This window comes from Diplotaxodon limnothrissa, linkage group LG20 (genome assembly GCF_057381915.1).
Source record: "Diplotaxodon limnothrissa isolate DT_005_m linkage group LG20, D_limnothrissa_male_GT1.1, whole genome shotgun sequence".
Classification (NCBI taxonomy): Eukaryota; Metazoa; Chordata; class Actinopteri; order Cichliformes; family Cichlidae; genus Diplotaxodon; species Diplotaxodon limnothrissa.
Genome location: NC_140615.1, coordinates 8,875,280 through 8,893,285, shown reverse-complemented (window position 1 = coordinate 8,893,285; position 18,006 = coordinate 8,875,280). Strand labels below are relative to the sequence as shown.

General features: G+C 39.1%; 1 protein-coding gene across 3 annotated transcripts; it reads right to left on the bottom strand.

Annotated features, from left to right (window-relative positions):
• Nucleotides 1-1,304: 1,304 nt before the first annotated feature.
• Nucleotides 1,305-13,214, bottom strand: sgk2a (serum/glucocorticoid regulated kinase 2a). 3 transcript variants are annotated; one of them, XM_085345655.1, is made up of 14 exons: nucleotides 13,152-13,214; nucleotides 11,462-11,525; nucleotides 11,250-11,304; nucleotides 8,574-8,635; nucleotides 8,283-8,340; nucleotides 7,517-7,600; nucleotides 6,422-6,553; nucleotides 5,306-5,418; nucleotides 5,157-5,193; nucleotides 4,982-5,068; nucleotides 3,457-3,552; nucleotides 2,865-3,020; nucleotides 2,471-2,560; nucleotides 1,305-1,821 (listed from the first exon to the last, which is right to left on the bottom strand). In XM_085345655.1, exons 3-14 carry the CDS (start codon nucleotides 11,262-11,264, stop codon nucleotides 1,666-1,668), a joined length of 1,086 nt encoding a protein of 361 aa, XP_085201781.1. In that variant the 5' UTR covers nucleotides 11,265-11,304; nucleotides 11,462-11,525; nucleotides 13,152-13,214; the 3' UTR covers nucleotides 1,305-1,665. The 3 variants fall into 3 exon arrangements, with proteins under 3 accessions (XP_085201781.1, XP_085201782.1, XP_085201783.1); XM_085345656.1 differs by having other exon boundaries at nucleotides 11,250-11,525; XM_085345657.1 differs by lacking the exon at nucleotides 13,152-13,214 and having other exon boundaries at nucleotides 11,250-11,301; nucleotides 11,462-11,478.
• Between the last annotated feature and the right edge of the window lie 4,792 nt (nucleotides 13,215-18,006).

Genomic DNA, 18,006 nt, shown 5'->3' with positions numbered 1-18,006 from the left:
AATGACAGCTGTCACTCCAGAAATCATGCGGGTACATGAGTGTATTTGGTTTCACAGTAAAGCATGTGATACACCATTTGTTAAGATGAAATATTGAACAAGATTAACAAGTTTTTAAGGAGGTAAATATCAGCGTGCTATGTTCAGAAACCAGAATACATACACAAACAAGACTTCAGGCGTATATGAATAGAATTATAAAAACAGAATGCAAGGACATGTTATTGACTGTACATTTTTAACTGTATCACCTACAACTGCCATCACCAACTTCACAGCCAAGTCAGAGAGGCACTTCACAGTTTACACTGATATAATCACAGTAGTACTGTAATAATCCTGCTGCAAAGCTGCTGCTGTATATTTACAGTACTCGACACCGTATTTCCACAAAGACATGGCAACTTTTTTAACCTGTTATATAAACCAGTGAAGCTAAACTTATATCTACAGACAAAAGAACAAATGAATACTTTGATCATGACTACTGTATAATCCTCATAATAAACGACTATATCGTGCACACAGAGCCATAGCTGACTGACTGACTGAAGTTAGTCAAAGGTACTGCATCAGTGCATCATTAGCAAATCAGTGTGGACATTTAGTACATTTGCAGCTATGATCACCGCTGCAATAACTAGTAGCCAGTGTTTCGCACCCAGCTATGCCACCTTCACTGTTTTATCACTGCGAATAGCATGGCTCGTATTACTTTTCAACATTTTTTTCTCCTTCTTTGGTCAAAGATTTTTTTTAATCCTTTTTTTGGTCTTTAAGGAGAAACATGCTGCATAGAATCATCAGTAGCACCGTGTGACAAAAAGATAAAAACAAATGAAGAAAACATGCCTTTGCTTAGGCTGCTGCCCCCGCGACCCGACCCCGGACAAAGCGGATGACGATGGATGGATGGATGGATGGATGGATGGATGGAAAACATGCCAAGTGTGCACTGATAACTGATGTTAAAAAGCAAAACACTGCACTAGAATTGTTACTATCTAACCTGTTAAGAGTAAGAACGTTTTTTTTTAAAAAATATATGAATTTCTTCTTGTAGTATTTTTTCCTTTCTTTTTTTTATTATTCCCTGTTTTAACTCAGTGCTGGACTCCATGATTATTATCCGTTGCTAAATTTAAAAAAACATGTTCATCAGGATCTACTTTCTATAAAAACAGGATCAGTGAGCAACAATGCTAAGTCTTGATATAGACACACAAAGATGGTGTTTTGTGCAGGTACAATATGCTAAAGCCTTTAAAAAAATACAAAGAAAAAGAAGTTTTGTCTTTATCCGGACTCATGTGTTCTTCATTTCTCTACAAATAACTGAAATAAAGGCACTTCTTGTTACATTTTAAGGACACTCCAACTGCATAACTTGTTTGTGTATATCCTAAACACGGGACCCCCCCAAACAAGACGTTTTACATATTTCGAACTTGAACTTATTTCGAACAGTGTCTGCATTGCAGACTTGCCCTTTCTGCTACATACTCGCTTCACTGCAGCGGTCAAACATGACCGATGTCATGTGGGATTCCTGCTGTGTTACATGAGGAACACTTATCTTTGTGAGAAAACTTTTAATAACAATGAACAAGATTTCTGCGCTAAAAAATCATTTAAACAGTTAGCTGCGATTCATCTGTCCGGATGTCACAGAAAGCTGTCCTCGGTGCCGACAAAGGAGAACCCATTAAAGGCGTTGCTGGAGCTGGTGCTGGGATTGAACTCTGGGGTCTGACTCACTGAGTTAGGAACCATTTCTCTGGTGAACTCAGGATCAATATGTTGAGTGTCAGCTGGGCCCCTCTGAAAGATGAAACAATTTTAAGCGTAAATAAGGATGACTGCTATTATATGCATTATATACAATGCATGACAAGGTGTCCTAAATGTAAAACTAATATACAGCGATGCACAGGCCCATTTGTCTAACTTAAGTCTAACTAGTGAACACTGATCTAGAGAAACTTCTGAAAGCTGGTGTTAAAACCAAGTTTAAATAGTAATCGATTAAATGATGCATGTGAGTAAATTCAGATCAGCTTACTCGTTGACATCAATATACTGAAAAAGCCTAGAAGCACAATAAATGATCCTTATTTTCATTAAAGATATAAAGTATAATATGTTTCTATTTCATATGTAAAGTGATTGAGAAGCAAAGCCACACCAGTCTTTGCAACAAGTAAAAGAGTTTCAACTACATAATGACTAAGAGTGCAAAAGGTCAGAGGGATTTCCTTGCATTAATCTTTAGCTAGATAATAACATAAGATGGGATAAAGAGATTCAGGGACAGATCTGAGAGGGTTTTACTGGCTGATCGCTCTGAAACATTTGTGGTGAGTGGAAAGAAAACAGAACACCAGCTAAGGTGGAGATAAGTGGTTAATAAAGTCACATATGACGAGGCAGGCACACAGAAAAGACACGAGCAGGCGGAGCAGCAACTCACCACATTAGGGTTGTAAGGAGGGGTGATTCTCTTGTGGTAAAGGTCGTCCCAGTTGATCGAAGTGAAAAAAGTGTGGTTCTTTATTTCTAACTATAAATAAAAGAAAGAAAAAACTTCACATGCTTAACTTTTTCATGCCTTTCATAAAAACAAAATCACACATATAGTGAATCATGTAGAACAAAGCCAATAGCTGCTACATGCAAGGTAAATGTTATCAGAGGGCTTGGGTGTGGAGCTCTCTTTAAAAGAAATCCAAAACTCTTAAATAAAGACTACACCCAGCTTTTATTTGCGCCAACATTTATTGCAGTTATCCCTATTCTAAGACTAGGCTTATATCCTGTCTGGGAAAGCATCTGTTTTAATATGGAGCAAAGACCGAAAGACTTACAAAGTCTGCGATGACTCCCAGGCGTCTGTGCTGGTCTTTCTGGAGAAGACCCATCAGCAGAGAGCAGGCGGCCTCAGACTTTCCCGGAGGCAGCATCAGCGGCTTGTGAAGGATCCCATCGTACATTTCACCAATATCACGGCTGTAGAAAGGAGGCTGAAAAGAAGGGATGCAATAAATATCATTCATATGTAACATATCAAGTTTCTTTTTAAGGGAAACGAGAGAAAAAATGTTAGCAGTTTCTACCAGGAAGTCATCATGGCTGCGTGCCCAGTAAATGACAAAGGGAAAAGAATTCCTCATAAAATGTAACTCAAAATTCAATCAGTCTGTGTCTTTAAGATGTTTAACAAAACACACCTTGTCCAAAACCTTTCTTTGACCATTTACGACAAGGTCTACTAAAAACTGAGGTCAAATTTGGATCCACATATAGGAGGATGGTTTTAACCTTTAACTACTTTTTTCTGTGAGTACCACCAAAATAATGTGTCTTACTTTTGCGGAAGACTACTTCTTGGTAAAAAATTAACAACAGTACAGTACTGCCAAAACTCATAATCCATAAACCCTAAACAAATACGCATACCAGACTGAAGAGCATCTCATACAGCACGGCTCCCAGGCACCACCAGTCCACTGTCCTGTCATACGGTTCCTTACGAAGAATCTCTGGCGCCAAATACTTTAGACACATGATAGAGAAAAAAAAATGAAACGATCCAAACTTTGGGTTATCAGGGAACATTTGCTTCCTACAAACTATTGTTCACCCATAGTCTGCATGCTTGTGTTTATATAATGCAATCTTCTTTATCTGGTCCACCTGTTCAACTGTTTGCTAATGCAAAGATCTTATCAGCCCACCAGTAACTCTTTGCCTTTAGGCATGTAGATATGGTCCACATGATCTGCTCACATTCAAACAGAGCACCAGAATGGGGAAGAAAGGTGATTTAAATGGCTTGACATGGTTGTTGGTGCCAGACAGGCTGATCTTTCAGAAACTGCTGATCTGCTGGGATTTTCATGCAAAACATCCAATGAGCTGCAGCTCTCTGGGTGAAAATGCTGTGTTGATGCTGGAGGTCAGAGGAAGGCTACGGTGAGTCCAATAACCGCTTGTTACGAGCAAATTACGCAAAAGAGCATCTCTGAACACACAACACATTCAAGCTGATGGGTTACAGTAGCAGAAGACCACACCCACCAGGTCCTGCTCCTGTTAGTAAAACTGAGCCTACACAGAAAAACCTTTTTTTTTTTTGCGACAAATTGATTTGGATTGTAAACAACATGAAAACATGAATCCATCCTGCCTTGTATCAGTGGTTCAGGCTGTTGGTGGTATAATGGTGTGGGGGATATTTTACTGGCACACCTTGCACACCTTAGTAGCAACTGAGCGTCGTTTAAATAGCACAGCCTGCCTGAGGATTGCTGCCCACCATGTCCATCCCTTTATGACCACGTGTGTAGTCATCTTCTGATGGCTGCTTCCAACAAAATAGTGAGGCATGTGTCAGAGTCCAAATAATCTCAAACTGGTTTCTTGAACATGACAATGAGTTCACTCTATTCAAATGGCCTCCACAGACACCAGATCTCAGACCAGTAGAGCGCTTTTGGGATGTGGTGGAACAAGAAGATTCATGGATCATGGATGTGCAGCCGACAGATCAGCAGCAGCTATGTGATCAAGTCATGTCAATAAAGACCAAAGTCAGGGTGCAGGTTTAGCTCAGTGTGTTGAGCAGGCGACCACATCACAGCCATGCGGCTGAGAGCGACTGGCCCTTGTCCGACCCGCGGCCCTTTGCCGCATGCCCCCCCCCCCCCCCCTCTTTCTGTGCCTCTGCTTTCCTGTCTTTTCTTCACTGTGTCTATCAAATAAAGCTGAAAAAGGCCAAAAAATTAAATATACAAAAAGACCAAGCAATGTGAGTAATGTTTCCAGCACCATGTTGAATGCATGCCATGGAGATTTAAGCCAGTTCTGAGGGCAGAAAAAGGTGTCTAGCCCAACAATAGCAATGTGTAACTAATAAAGTGGACAGTGAATGTGAATTTAAAATATGCTTCGTAAACGTTTACTGAAAAAGTTTTTTACTCACTTCTGGAGTGCCACAGAAAGTCGAGGTGGTTGCCTCTGGCTCCACACCCTCCTTGCACAGCCCAAAATCTGTCAGCACCACATGGCCCTGCGCACACAAAACAGTGAGTGACAAACACAAATAAAGCCTTTTTCCCCTTTAAAGTGTTAAAGCAAATGGGCTGATCCTGACTCACCTGACAGTCTAAAAGTATATTTTCTGGCTTCAGATCTCTACAATGAACAAGAACAAATCAGACCGTCAGTGCAAAAACATATTATTACTTTGTATTTTCAATTTTTGATAAACGATAGGTTTCAATAAACGTTCGAGCGTCTCTTTAACCTGTAAACAATGTTGAGAGAGTGAAGGTAGCCGATGGCGCTTGCTACCTCAGCCGTGTAGAATCTCGCTCTGGGTTCTGAGAAACACCGCTCTCTCTGCAAGTGGAAGAACAACTACACAAAGAGAAAGACGGGCGGAAAGAAGAAAATAAAATTATATTGAAAATTTTCAATGCATTGAGAGATGAGACACTTCCAAAGTCTCAGGAAAAAGCTCGGTATAAAAAAGGTTTTGACTTGCTTTGCTTTTTGAGTGCTGCAACAGCAAACAAGAGGAAAACAACAACATGACATCAACTATGTCTCATACCAGTTTCAGTTTAGGCTTCATCATTACAAATGTGGACAAATTTGCACAATAGGTGAAATAAAAACCATCTGATCAGTAGACGGAAATATGTTAAGATTTTAGATAAGACATTTTCTAATCTGTGGGCTTTTGTTTCAGTGACGGGAAGGTTCACTCTTGTACCTGTAGGCTGACTATGATAACACTATAAAACTAGCAAGAATTGAAAGCTTGTGGAAATCATCTGTTGTACTGCACTTTGTCTAATCTTTACTGTTTTAGCAAGAAAAAAGCGAATTTGTAGCAGTTACACAAAAGAGAACAAAAATAAGCTAGAGGTAGATTGTTTGTGATGACAGCAGTACTTCGTACACTGATGATGCTTGTTACAGTAAACAAATAAATCTAATTGCTTCCTGTCACCCAGGAAATTACTAATATATCCTGTACAAGTGGAAACAGTTTGTGTCATAAGTGTACTGAACAGATTTTGGAATCCGACCGCTATACGGGCTGCAAGGCATCGGTCTTGTTGACAGTGACCTTATTTATTACAGAGAGCATCTAATGTCATTGCTTTTTAACTTAGCACCTTTAATTGAAACAGTCCAACAAACCATGAAGCTACAGTCTACAATCTTTAATGTTAAATTCAGCTCATTTAAGAGACAACTCAAAACATTTTTATTTAAAAAAAAGATCCAGGTACTTTTTTAAAAAGAAATCTCTGAAAACTCTGATATTCACCACGCTCCAAGCCACTTTCTGACAAAGTCTAATGAACTATGTAAGTGGAAACGATTTATTTATGTATGTTAGCGCATGTACCTCTCCGCCATTTACATAGTCCAGGACAAAGTAGAGCTTCTCTACAGTCTGAAACGAGTAGTGAAGCCGAACCAGAAACGGGTGTTTGAGGCTCTTCAGCAGCACGTTTCTCTCTGCCATGATGTTCTTTTGCTAAAGAGGGAAAAGGAGAAAAATAAGTTCTGGAGCTTTTCTGCTCCATGTTTTTTGACAAAAAGGCCTTAAATCATTTTATTTCACTATAAAATTTGAAATGCACGTACGAACATAAATAAATATTGTTTATAATTCACAGAATATATTTGCAGTGATGATGCATAAATAATACAAAGAAAAAGGAAAATAAAGGAAACATGTTTAACACACATCCTGTGTAATTTATTTTAAAAATGGCTGTAATTCATAAACAGTTAATGTAAAGGTTTTGAAAACCCGAGAGTTTGCACTTTAATCACATTTTGATAGTCCAAATTAAAATCCAATGTGATGATGTAGATACTAAAAAAAAGCATGAATAATGTGATTGTTTTTTGCCCTGGAGTTACTGCGCTCACATGCTTCTGGACCAAAAGAAGCACATCAATGACTTCTTTTCATGCTGCTAACTGAAATCAGTTGAAATATGTGTACTTTTTTTTTAATTACTCATTAAACATTATTTGAGCCCCTTTTTAAAGTAATTAAAACAGTGATGTGCAAGTTATCTTTCACACTATGAAAAGCTTATTTCATTACATTATTTTATTTCATTTAATGTCACTTTATGACAAAAAGGGATGACTGAGGAAGAAGGTTGCCAGCGAGCATGGTCAGTAATAACAATCAGTTTGTCTAATCAGCAATTATGCTGTCTAACAAACACCTGGCCTGGCTTTTTTTTCTGGAGGCAATAAAATCTGTTCTTTGTACAGAGCTGTAGATTAGATAAGCCTGAGACCCTGTTGCTAGGTAAAAACTCTAACAACTATCAAAGATCCTCACTATCACAGAGGGAACCCTTGGACAGTTATTTTCCATCGTCACCACCTTATCCTGACACAATTCCAAAATGCATTTCAACTAAACGCGGATTACTGGACCTTTAAAACACATTAACACAGTGACAGCAGAGCCCACCTCTTTTTTCTTCAGGATGATTTTCTTCTGCAGGACTTTGACAGCGTAGAATTTGCTGTCGGCTTTATGCTTGGCAAGCAGGACCTGTATGGAGGTTCACTTGTTAGTGCCTTGTTTAGCAAACAGTCTGCACCACCATCTCAGCATTCTGCTTTCAGGATATTACATGAAAGTAGCGCACGCAGCACAGATATGTCGTCTGTGGAACCAGATAATACCGAGAAATCTGATAAGTTTGTTGACACAAAGAGCAAAAAGGCCTGAGGTGGACATGAAGCCACAAAAACGCCTATTTTTTAAGATCTTTAGGAGTTGAATGTCCATATTTATTATGTTCCACTGGACGACGCTCAGGAGACCGAAAGAGGCCTCAGTGGATTGTACAGTTAATGATTCATGAAGAAAGGAGCACATTTCGATTAGACAGTAGTCAGCAGGTAGACTCTCACTGACCCCCGCTGCAATGTCAGCAACCGCACGCTATGTAGTCTCTCTCCTTCTTTCTAACGCCCTCTCACTTGTCTCACAAGGTCAGCACAGTAAAACCCTTATTCATTTGCATTAATACCATTAATACCTTCAACTGGATTTGTTATTTATTAATAAAAAAGGAAAAAATTTACTCGAGGAGCCGCTGCAGCCGCTGCACCTCCTTCAGTGAACTGAAGGAGGTAGAACAAGGAAATGACCGAGAGGAAAAAAAGCCAGGAGATGTATTAAACAGCAGAAAGATGGATCTATAAATAAGTAATTGTTTCAGTGTTACCTTTCCAAAGGTCCCTTTGCCAATGACAGCCAAGAAGTCAAAGTCAGTGGGCCTGGCACTGAAACAAGAAGGTAATGTATTAAAATTACATAATAACTTCTGAGATACTTTATTACTAACAGGATATAAATCGTGGATATAATGCTGGTAAGAGTTTCTCCTCATACAGCAACACCTCCTTAATAAAATACAGACTGTAGATAATTAAAGTTTCTGTTTGAGGTGCTTCGATCTGACATTAAGAAAGTTAATGGGGAGGTGGAGCTACATGCTGGTTAGTGAGTTACTGACTTTGGGTTTGCTGAAGGTCCCAGGTTAACATCATCTTGAGGAGAGGAAGGTGGTGTCCGCAGCTGGAAAAAAAAAAAGATTGATTCAATTGATTTATAAATAGGCTTCAGCAGCAGGAAAAGGATACATGTCACGATGTATTCGATTATCGAATGAAAAATACAGAAACTAAGGCGTTCGCAGTAAAATCTCGACAAGGTAAGGTCATGTCTAGCACCTTTGAAACACCAGAGCCATTCAAAAAACTTTAGAAGATCAAATTAAAACCAAAAAGATGAAACGAAGAGAAGAAAAGGCAGAAATGATCCCAGTAGTAATATTAAAAATAAAAACAGCAAACACAATGTTGGCACAGCTACCTGCTGGTTAAAAGCAATCATGAATAAAGGGGCTAGCTGGTTGTGGCATTAAGCACCATAGCAGCTGTGCATTTAGCTGCTATGGTGCTTAATGCTCATCCTGCTTAGTTTAAGATCTGTGCAGTGCACTAGCTGACCGGATCTACTGGGTTTGTATCCATTAAACATCTCAGATATGTATTTAGGGCCCCAAGCCTTTTAATGATTTATTAACAACCAGTAATACTTGTAATTCAGTTCTATATGTTACTGGAAGCCAGTTCAGGGAGCCGAAAATAGGTGTGGGCAATTTACAATTTTCAGGAGCTCAGGAGCAAAGCTGCTCAAACGTATTTTAAGAAAACTTGTGGGATGTATCTAGAGAGCAGTTATTACAAAAAAAGTTTTGTAATCCATCCAAATTCTTCCGCTTATCCAACTCAGGTTGAGAGGCGGGGTACACCCTCGACAGGTTGCTAGTCTGTCGCAGGGCTAACACAGAGAGATAGACGACCGCTCACACTCATATTCACACCTACGGGTAGATTTTTTACCACTTAACCTAACCCCCACTCAAAGCATGTCTTTGGACTGTGGGAGGAAGCTGGAGTAATTGAAGAGAACCCACACAGACACAAGGAGAACGTGCAACACTCCACACAGAGATGCTGGATTCAAACCCATAGTCCTTCTTGCAGTGAGGCAACAGTGCTAACCACTGTGCTGCCAGACATCGTTAAATTACTGCTAATTATTGAGTATAATACATATTTTCTCTGGTATGAATTTTGTTCTTGAAAAAACTTATTGCACTTTTTGGTTGAGACAAACTCTTGAAGTGGCAGTGCTGGAGGGCTTGTTAGTTTGTCTACAGCAGCAAACAGAGTCTGAGTATTTCAGGTGTTTTCATTAATAATGTTAGTAAAGTAGGATTAACTCAAAGATGTAGATACAGACACTGATTAAAAATGTCATTGTCAGTCTGAAGACTGCTTCTGCTCAGTTTTCTTGTAGTTTCTCTTTTGATCTGCTACCATTATAACATTTTTCCACAGTGCTTTCTGTTTACCAGAAACAGTGTTAACCTTGACAGGTGCAATGTTGTCAAGAACCCTGAGAATGTTAGAGTTACTGCTTGAGCTGGTCATCCACAGACTCTGCTATTGCACTATTACATCATACCAATGGTTTGCATAAATAAAGTACTAGTGTTTTCATTGAAATTCCTCTTTCTAATAGTTTTGAATGTGGCTTGGTGGACTGGGGTGACCATCAAAGAAGACACAAAAATGGTCAGACAGAACTACATCCAAAGCATTAGGATCAGACTCGTAACGGAGCTGATCTTAAGCCCAGACACTACAATTTTCAGGTCTTTTTGATGATTTTGTATATGAACACTGAAATACCAGAAAAATGTAAAAGGACCAAGATATGTTCAACATTATGCACCACCATTTAGTAAAGAAGAGAAAATATAATTCTCTGTAAGCCGTATGTTTGATCTGGTCAAGATTTCATGCCCTTCCTGATGCAACACTCCCCAGTTACCCAGGCTTGGGACCAGCACTGGGAGTACTGTGGCTTGTGGACTCCTGGACAGAATTAACAATGAGTAGATCAGAAGGAAAGCTCAGGTTCAGTGGTGTGAAAACAAAGTTAGAGAGGCAAGGCTGACTCTGGACATGTGCATAGGAGGGATAGTGGGTATATCAGATTAAGGATTAAGTGGAGCTGATGAGCAGGAGGAAAAGAGGAAGACCACAGAGGAGGCTCATGCATGCATTGAGGAAGGATATGCAGAGGGTTGGTGAGACAGGGGAGAATGCTAGGGATGGGGTGAGACTGCGGTAAAGGGAGCAGCCGAAAGTTATAGTAAAGAGGAAGATTGACACTTGGGTCTTGCGCTCTTTTAAATAGCAGTCTATTCAAGTCTGATCTATTCAGGTTTAAATTATGTGGATTAGGATTTTGTGAAAATCTACTCTGGAAATTAAAAATCCAGAACCAGAGGAAAAGACATACGTGAGGTTTGCCTCATTTAAACAGGGAAACCCATCAAAGGTTAAGAGCAACACAACAAATGCATAGATTTGTCTCGTCCTAAGTGATCACATCAAACAAATGGCACTGCTAGAGATCATGTGCTGAATCTCTAAAATATTGATTCAGTGTGACCTGATCAAATACGACGCGACATGAAAGCCAAAGACACTCCAGATGTCGATATCAGTTCACTCATTAGACATCTGCTAAACAAAGCAGGACTGGACTGCAGGCGCGTTTCCCTTTCACCCAACAGAGTAAAATAAAAGCATCATGATAAAATTACACTCACATTACAGTGTGCCATGGTTACTATACTCCACTCCCATCAGTGTTTGACAGACCTGCTAGGAGAGGAGAAATATTCACATTCAGTGGGCTCAGCAGCTTTTGTAGGGGTAAAACATATTCAATATTTATAGGTAAAAAAAAATCTACTCATCTGCTCTGACTCGGAGGAACGTGGTCATCTAACCTCCGTAACCTGCGCAGGTGTTAACTCACCTCATGTGACAACAGCCTGAGGATCAAGAGGAGCTGGTAGTTCTGGTTTGTACTGAAGAGGATGCTGGAACAACAGAAAGACTGTGATGGGCCTCGTGTTTGTGTAGTGTGTGTCTGTGTGTGTGCTTGCATTACTAATGTTATGAAGGGAACACATTTTTACAGCGTTAGGAGACGCAAAAATAAAATCTGTAAATTTTACTCTTAACATTAGGGTGAGGGTTATGTTTCGTAAACTAGAGGTTATGGCAAGTTTTCAGAAAGTTATTGAAAGTCGGTGCGATGTCCTCTAAAGTGATGGAAACATGACCCTGTGTGTGTGTGTGTGTGTGTGTGTGTGTGTGTGTGTGTGTGCGTGTAGCGTGTCGGTGAACATGTTTATATGCTAAATATTGTTGTGTCTTTTTTCATATCTGTCAAAACATATGGGATGACCAAGATCTCTCTCACTCACACACACACACACACACACAAGCACATCCATCTAAACACACACACATAAAACAAAAGTCCCATTGATCTGAGGTCATGCTTTTCCTAGGAACCCTAGGCCTGTTTATCTATTTATAGGCAAATGAGGTGCTGAATGTCACATTACATTTGTGCAGATGCATTTATTGTAGTTTGTATATAATAATATTTTAAGGCCAGTTAGTAACCGAATCCGTGCAGTTTCACACCCCAAAAATAACGATTTTATGCTACATTAAATAATCTACAACTAATGAAGAACTCTCATAGACACAGACTGTCACTTACATAATGCCTTTCTAGTCAGTTTGAGCACTAAAAAAAGCTTCTTACCACAAGTCTTTAAACTTGATCACACACATTCACACGGTGCTTTTACTAACATTAACGCACTCGAACATTTCGACATGCAGAGTGGACGAGCCGGAGTTCGACCCAAAAGTTTTCCAATTGGCCTGATCCACATCCAGCTCAAAATTTTAGCTGTTAAAAAGTGTCCAGTTTGCCAAATTTTAACTTTAAGAGTGTGTTTCCACATTAAGATTGATATGAAGAAAGCACTCTATTGTTCATTTAAATGTAACCCAAAAAAAGTGAATAAATAGACTGCAGTTTGGCTATAACAGCGAACTTAATGCATTATTTAATAATGACACATTTGGTAAGGACGTGACAGGAGGTTAAAATGATGCACATTGACAGTTATGATAACCTCTTAATCTGCCACTAAAGCTACACTCAGCAAAACTACAACTCTGTTCAGAGATTAATCCTCAGAGCAAACCAGAAACTAACTCACAGAAAGACTCGTGTTCGCAAAACTAAAAGCTGGATAGAAAACTGAATCATACAAGAATAAAAACCTATTACAGAGCCTTCTTAGAAAACTGTGACTTTCCTTTAAAGAAGGGAAAAGCTCAGCTACAAGTCAGTGATCTGAGTGAGAGTTGGGACTAAAGACAACATGTAGAGACTTCCTAACGGGGCTATCAGTACAGTATCATCAGTAACCCTGATCGATCACACAGATCACATATGGACGTGTCTAAATATCCAGCAGGCTGAGGTTGTTAGCAAGTTTTACAAGCAGACCTGTGCAATAATGATGAGCACCACAGTGACGCTCCACACTATCTGTGCACCTGTTATTATTACCCCGGATATAGAAAATGACCCGAGGAATAAATCACGCAGAATAGGTCAGAAATGATCAGCTCACCTGTGTGAAGGATGAGGTGATCCGTGCTCTGCGCGCTTCACACTGACAGGACTCCAAACAGAGCGCAGTCACAGTGGCAGCTTGAGGCTGATCTCAGGTCAGCGCATCTGCTTTTCACATGTCATGAGGGGACGTGGGCAGGACTCCACAGAGTGAATCATTGATGAAATGTTAGCGAGCTTAAAATAACAAGGCGGTGCAAGGGCGCAAACTTTCAGCGACCCTGCGTGCGTGTGCGTGTGCGCAAATAGCAACATTTCCGGAAATTGCTGTGTGGTTTCAAAATAAGGTATGTAAGATATAAAATAATGTAAGACTGATATGTTTTTTAACCTTCCAAAGTTATTTGTCAAGAAAAAAGGTGAAACAGCGGTCACATTGTTATAGATACTTCACGTATGTGGTTACATGAGTACATGAACCCTAACTTTAGCGTCATGTAAAGCATGCGTACTAGGGGTGCCAAAAAGGGATTTCCGATTTTTCTGTGTGGGTTTTTGTTTGTTTGTTTTCTCATGTGTAATTTCTGCGCACGCACTGTTAAATAAACTGTGTTTTAAAACTCATTTGTTTTGTAAGCATCTATCACAGATTGTAGGCCAATAAAATCATTTCGTTTAATTAGGGGTAGATATTTTTAGCGCAACACAACTCTTGTACATGGCTTGCTGGGCTATAATCTGTCAAACATATCTCTCACGAATGATATCAAGTCATTTTGAGCCTGAAAGAACATCGATGTCACAAGGTACACGTTGCAATCCATTTTTGCTCAGGTGACTTTTATATATCCTTAGTGTATCAGCAGCATTAAAAATTGTATTTTTCAAGATAGATGTGGCCAAGAGGGCAGCAGAAAGTGCAACAAATACAACATCACAGTTCCATAAAGATATCTTAAGTGGGCAAAAATTGCTGTAATGATTATTATGAAAGTGCCATGACGCAGAGTCATAAAGACACTTGCCAGATATGTCAGTTGTGTATTTTATAACACCTTCATAAATGCTGTTGACTACAGTCTGTTTACTGTATGAGTAAATATATTCCTTATTTAAAAAAAACCCACTTTGAAACATGAGGAATCGCTTCTTGTCAGTCAGCCGACAGAAGCTCAAATTCAGTCCATGGGAATCAGTTATAAAAACTCATCAGTTAACTGCAAATCCAAGTTAAATATATTAAAAAAGTTAAATATATAGACAGTCAAGTCTCTTGGTTTCTAACAATGAAAGTGCTATAGTTTTGTCCTTACAAGGACTTTTAAAGCTTTGCTATTAACTTTTTTATTTATATGTAGCCATAGTAAAGTCAGTGAATGTGGTCAAACTGACACATAATGTTAAAACTACACAGATTTTTCTTATGTTCATCATCTCTTTTGAACGTTTTGAAAATATACTAAAAAAAATGCCAGTTCCAAACAGGTTGGGACAGGGCAGGGGTGACTCAATTTGAAATGGTGGAACAATTTCAGAATAATGGTCCTCAGCATAAAATTGCAAAGGCTCTGAATATCTCATCATCAACATCATCATCAAATATCGATTTTCTGGTTTGTCCCTTCCACACAGAGATTTTTCCATGTTTTGATGTTATTATATACTGTAGATGATGAGAAAAGATCTTTGGTTCCTCAGACACCCACAAATGCAGGTAATAGCTCTGTGATGCAAAGAAGAAGGCAGGGAAACACTGGGCCAAAGATCTGAGGCAAAGAGGAAAACTGTTGTTAAAAGAAGCGGGGATGCTGTACACTGATAATCATGGCCCCATTTAAATTTACTGCACTCATATGTGACCTGTGACCCATTAAGATAATCTAGCTTCTGAAACAGCCCCATATAGTTCATAGACTGGTAACACTTTGGCCGTTACCTCATTTTTTGAGGTTGTCGAGTGGCTCTATGCCCAGTTAGTGGGGCATAGTCACACAGTCCCACAGTTTGAGAACAACTAAAAACAATGAAACTTCGACAGACTGCAGAATAAGTCAGTAGACTCTACTCCCAGCAAGGTTTGTCAGTTTAGATGTGTTTTAACACACGTGAAAGAACATTTGAATAAAAGTGTGTCATCTTCCCCCCAAAACACTATGTTATATAAAGATGTTACATGACAAACTAAACTAAAAAAGTATTTATGAAGTATTCATTGAACTCCCCGGGCTTTATAAATATCCAAGTCATTTTCTTTTAAGGTTTTATGATAGTGGTTTCAAACTCATTCTACATTGTGGGCTGGGCCAGAGCGATTAAATGATACATGTGTAAAGTTCATCGCTCTGACTGCCCTGTAATTAAATATTTAGATTATAAAGTTTTCATTAATTACCAGAAAATGTACTTGTACTTTTGTGTGGTATGGATGGTGGGTGAAGTCTGTATTAATCAGAAAAGCTGACTTAAAATACAGTAAAAAGTTTGAAATATACTCAAAATATATCCTTCAGATTTTCTAAAGCTGTCCAGTGGGAGACATTGGAGTGTTTGCCGGGCTGATTTGAACACCCGGGCCTTATGTTTGACACTCCTGATTTATCATATCTTTTTTTTTTTTTTACTGTACTGTGGGTTCAGGTTTCCATATCATGCTTCTGAATACTGAACTGCAACAAGCTTTCAATATTAAAATGCGCACAGAGCTGAACGTTTAACACAGCTCAACACTAGTTTCAGTGTAATGGGACTTTTCTTTTGTTTAACTCTGCTGCTCGTACAGAAAACATGGGTTAATGTTAAAACCAAAAGTCCTGACTTTGCTTAGCGCCATCTTCTGATATTATTAAGAAAAAAATAAGACCTGGTCAACTGCTGCTCCTTCCTGTATGAAACATTTGTTACCCAGCAGTCAACTGAGTGCTTTGTTTGTTGTCTTGCTGCTGCAGGTTATCAGCAGCGCCTGCTTTCTGGCCTCTGCAGTGGAACAAGAAGATAAGTAGTGAAAGCAGAAAGGGCGTGGAGGGAGTTATCGCCACCATGGCCAAGTGCTGACAACAATACGATCAACAGGGGGATGTGCCTGTAGGCATAGTCAGTTTATAGTCAGTACTGTGCACACAGAATACCTGCACACACACAGGAAATGCAGGATTTATCATCCGTAGCAGGAGGCAAGAGGCAGAGACATTAATCAGACAAGACAGCTGTGGATGTTTATTAATTCATATGGTTTAAATGACATTTGTGACCCAAGATTATCTTGACACGCACACACACGCACACAAATCCCACCAGAGAGACATACAAAGAAGTGATATTTAAGATTCCAGGAGCCCTTAAAACATTCAGCTTTCGTCTCACAATATCAACTCCATACAGTGTTTTAAACAAACCCTGACATCAAATGTAAACATTTCTGAGAACACAGTTCGCCCGGCGCTTCCTTCACATGTAAACTGCAAGAGCGCTCCATTGGCTAGATACCAAATACGTGTTTATAGTGCAAAAGGTGGATTTTTTGCACTCTCTAGTGACCGAGTGTGGGAATATCCATGTGTAAAATCCATTTGAATTTCACAGTTGTGCTAAAATCCCAATGCAAAGAGTCCGTTTCATCTATTTATAACAGCTAAAAAATAATTTCAGACGTTTTGCATATAGAGATAAAAATTCAAACACTGTCGTTTGTTTTCTCTGCCTCGGATTCGAGAGCTGAGGGTCGACGTTTTAAAAGTTACATTTCGTCCTTCACTCGAGCGCTCACATTTTCGGTGCAGCGCGCAGAATTTTGAGGCAGTGAACATAAAGAACTAATACTCAGGAATAATCAGTGAAATGAGCAAAGGCTTCCTCTGCGACTCAATCACAAATCTAAACAGTCTGAACAAAGCAGCTCATTTGATTTCCTTTTTTTTAACATTACAGTGCAACAATTTGTCTAATATATAAGGAACTGTAATATTAACTGTTGCTGAATACAGCACTTCTGTATCAGCTTCTTTATTGCACAAAACATGAAGCCTATAAGAGCCTCACAGACCAGCCTCACTTACTGCATCAAAATCCTTTTACTTACTTTTTTTTTAATGTGGAACCCTTTCTTGTCTTTTACCCAACCTTTTTTTTTTATTTTCCTTCATTTCCATTAGTTGATACAGTATTTCAGGATGATTTCTTTTCAACCTTGATACATGTTCCTTTCACTTTTACTCGTCAGACATTGCAAACTGATGGGTTTTGTCACAATCCAGGTAAGAGTTCTCATCACATCTGGCCACGTGTGAACTTCATCTTAAGGTAAGTTGACCTCTTTGGAGGTTTCAACTATCCTTGTACATCAATAGGAACTATTCTAACTTAGGAAGTAAACGTACAGTATCAGTACTTATATCAGCTGCATTGGTGTAGGCAGGAACTGGATGTTAATCTTCCTTGTACAGGAAAACAAATAAAACAGTATGTCTGTTTAACAAACATCTGTTACATGACATCACCTATTTTTTCCCCTTCACACCACTGAGAGCAGCGGGTGTCTGCAGTTCTCTGCCCATCCATGTGTCCATAAGTTTGTATACCTTAAGATGGACAACTTTGTTCATCTTAATCAAGGACATGATACCTTTTGAAGGTTTTCGGGGATTGTCTTTAAATTTGGAAGTTCAAGCACGAACTGATTAGAATTTGGTAGTCGGTGTTTAAAAGTCGCTGAGAGCTTTTGGCTTAATTCACACTGTGATATCATTTCTCACAATAGCTTAAAAGGATATGTTATTTATAAAATTATAACATTTTTATGTTCAAATAGTAAAAAAGTTACCCACAGAGAGACATGGATGTAAAGTGCGCTTTGGTAGGCAGAGAAATGCAACTGTGGGGTTTCCAGCCGTTCCCGCTGGCTTATAATTCAAATTCAG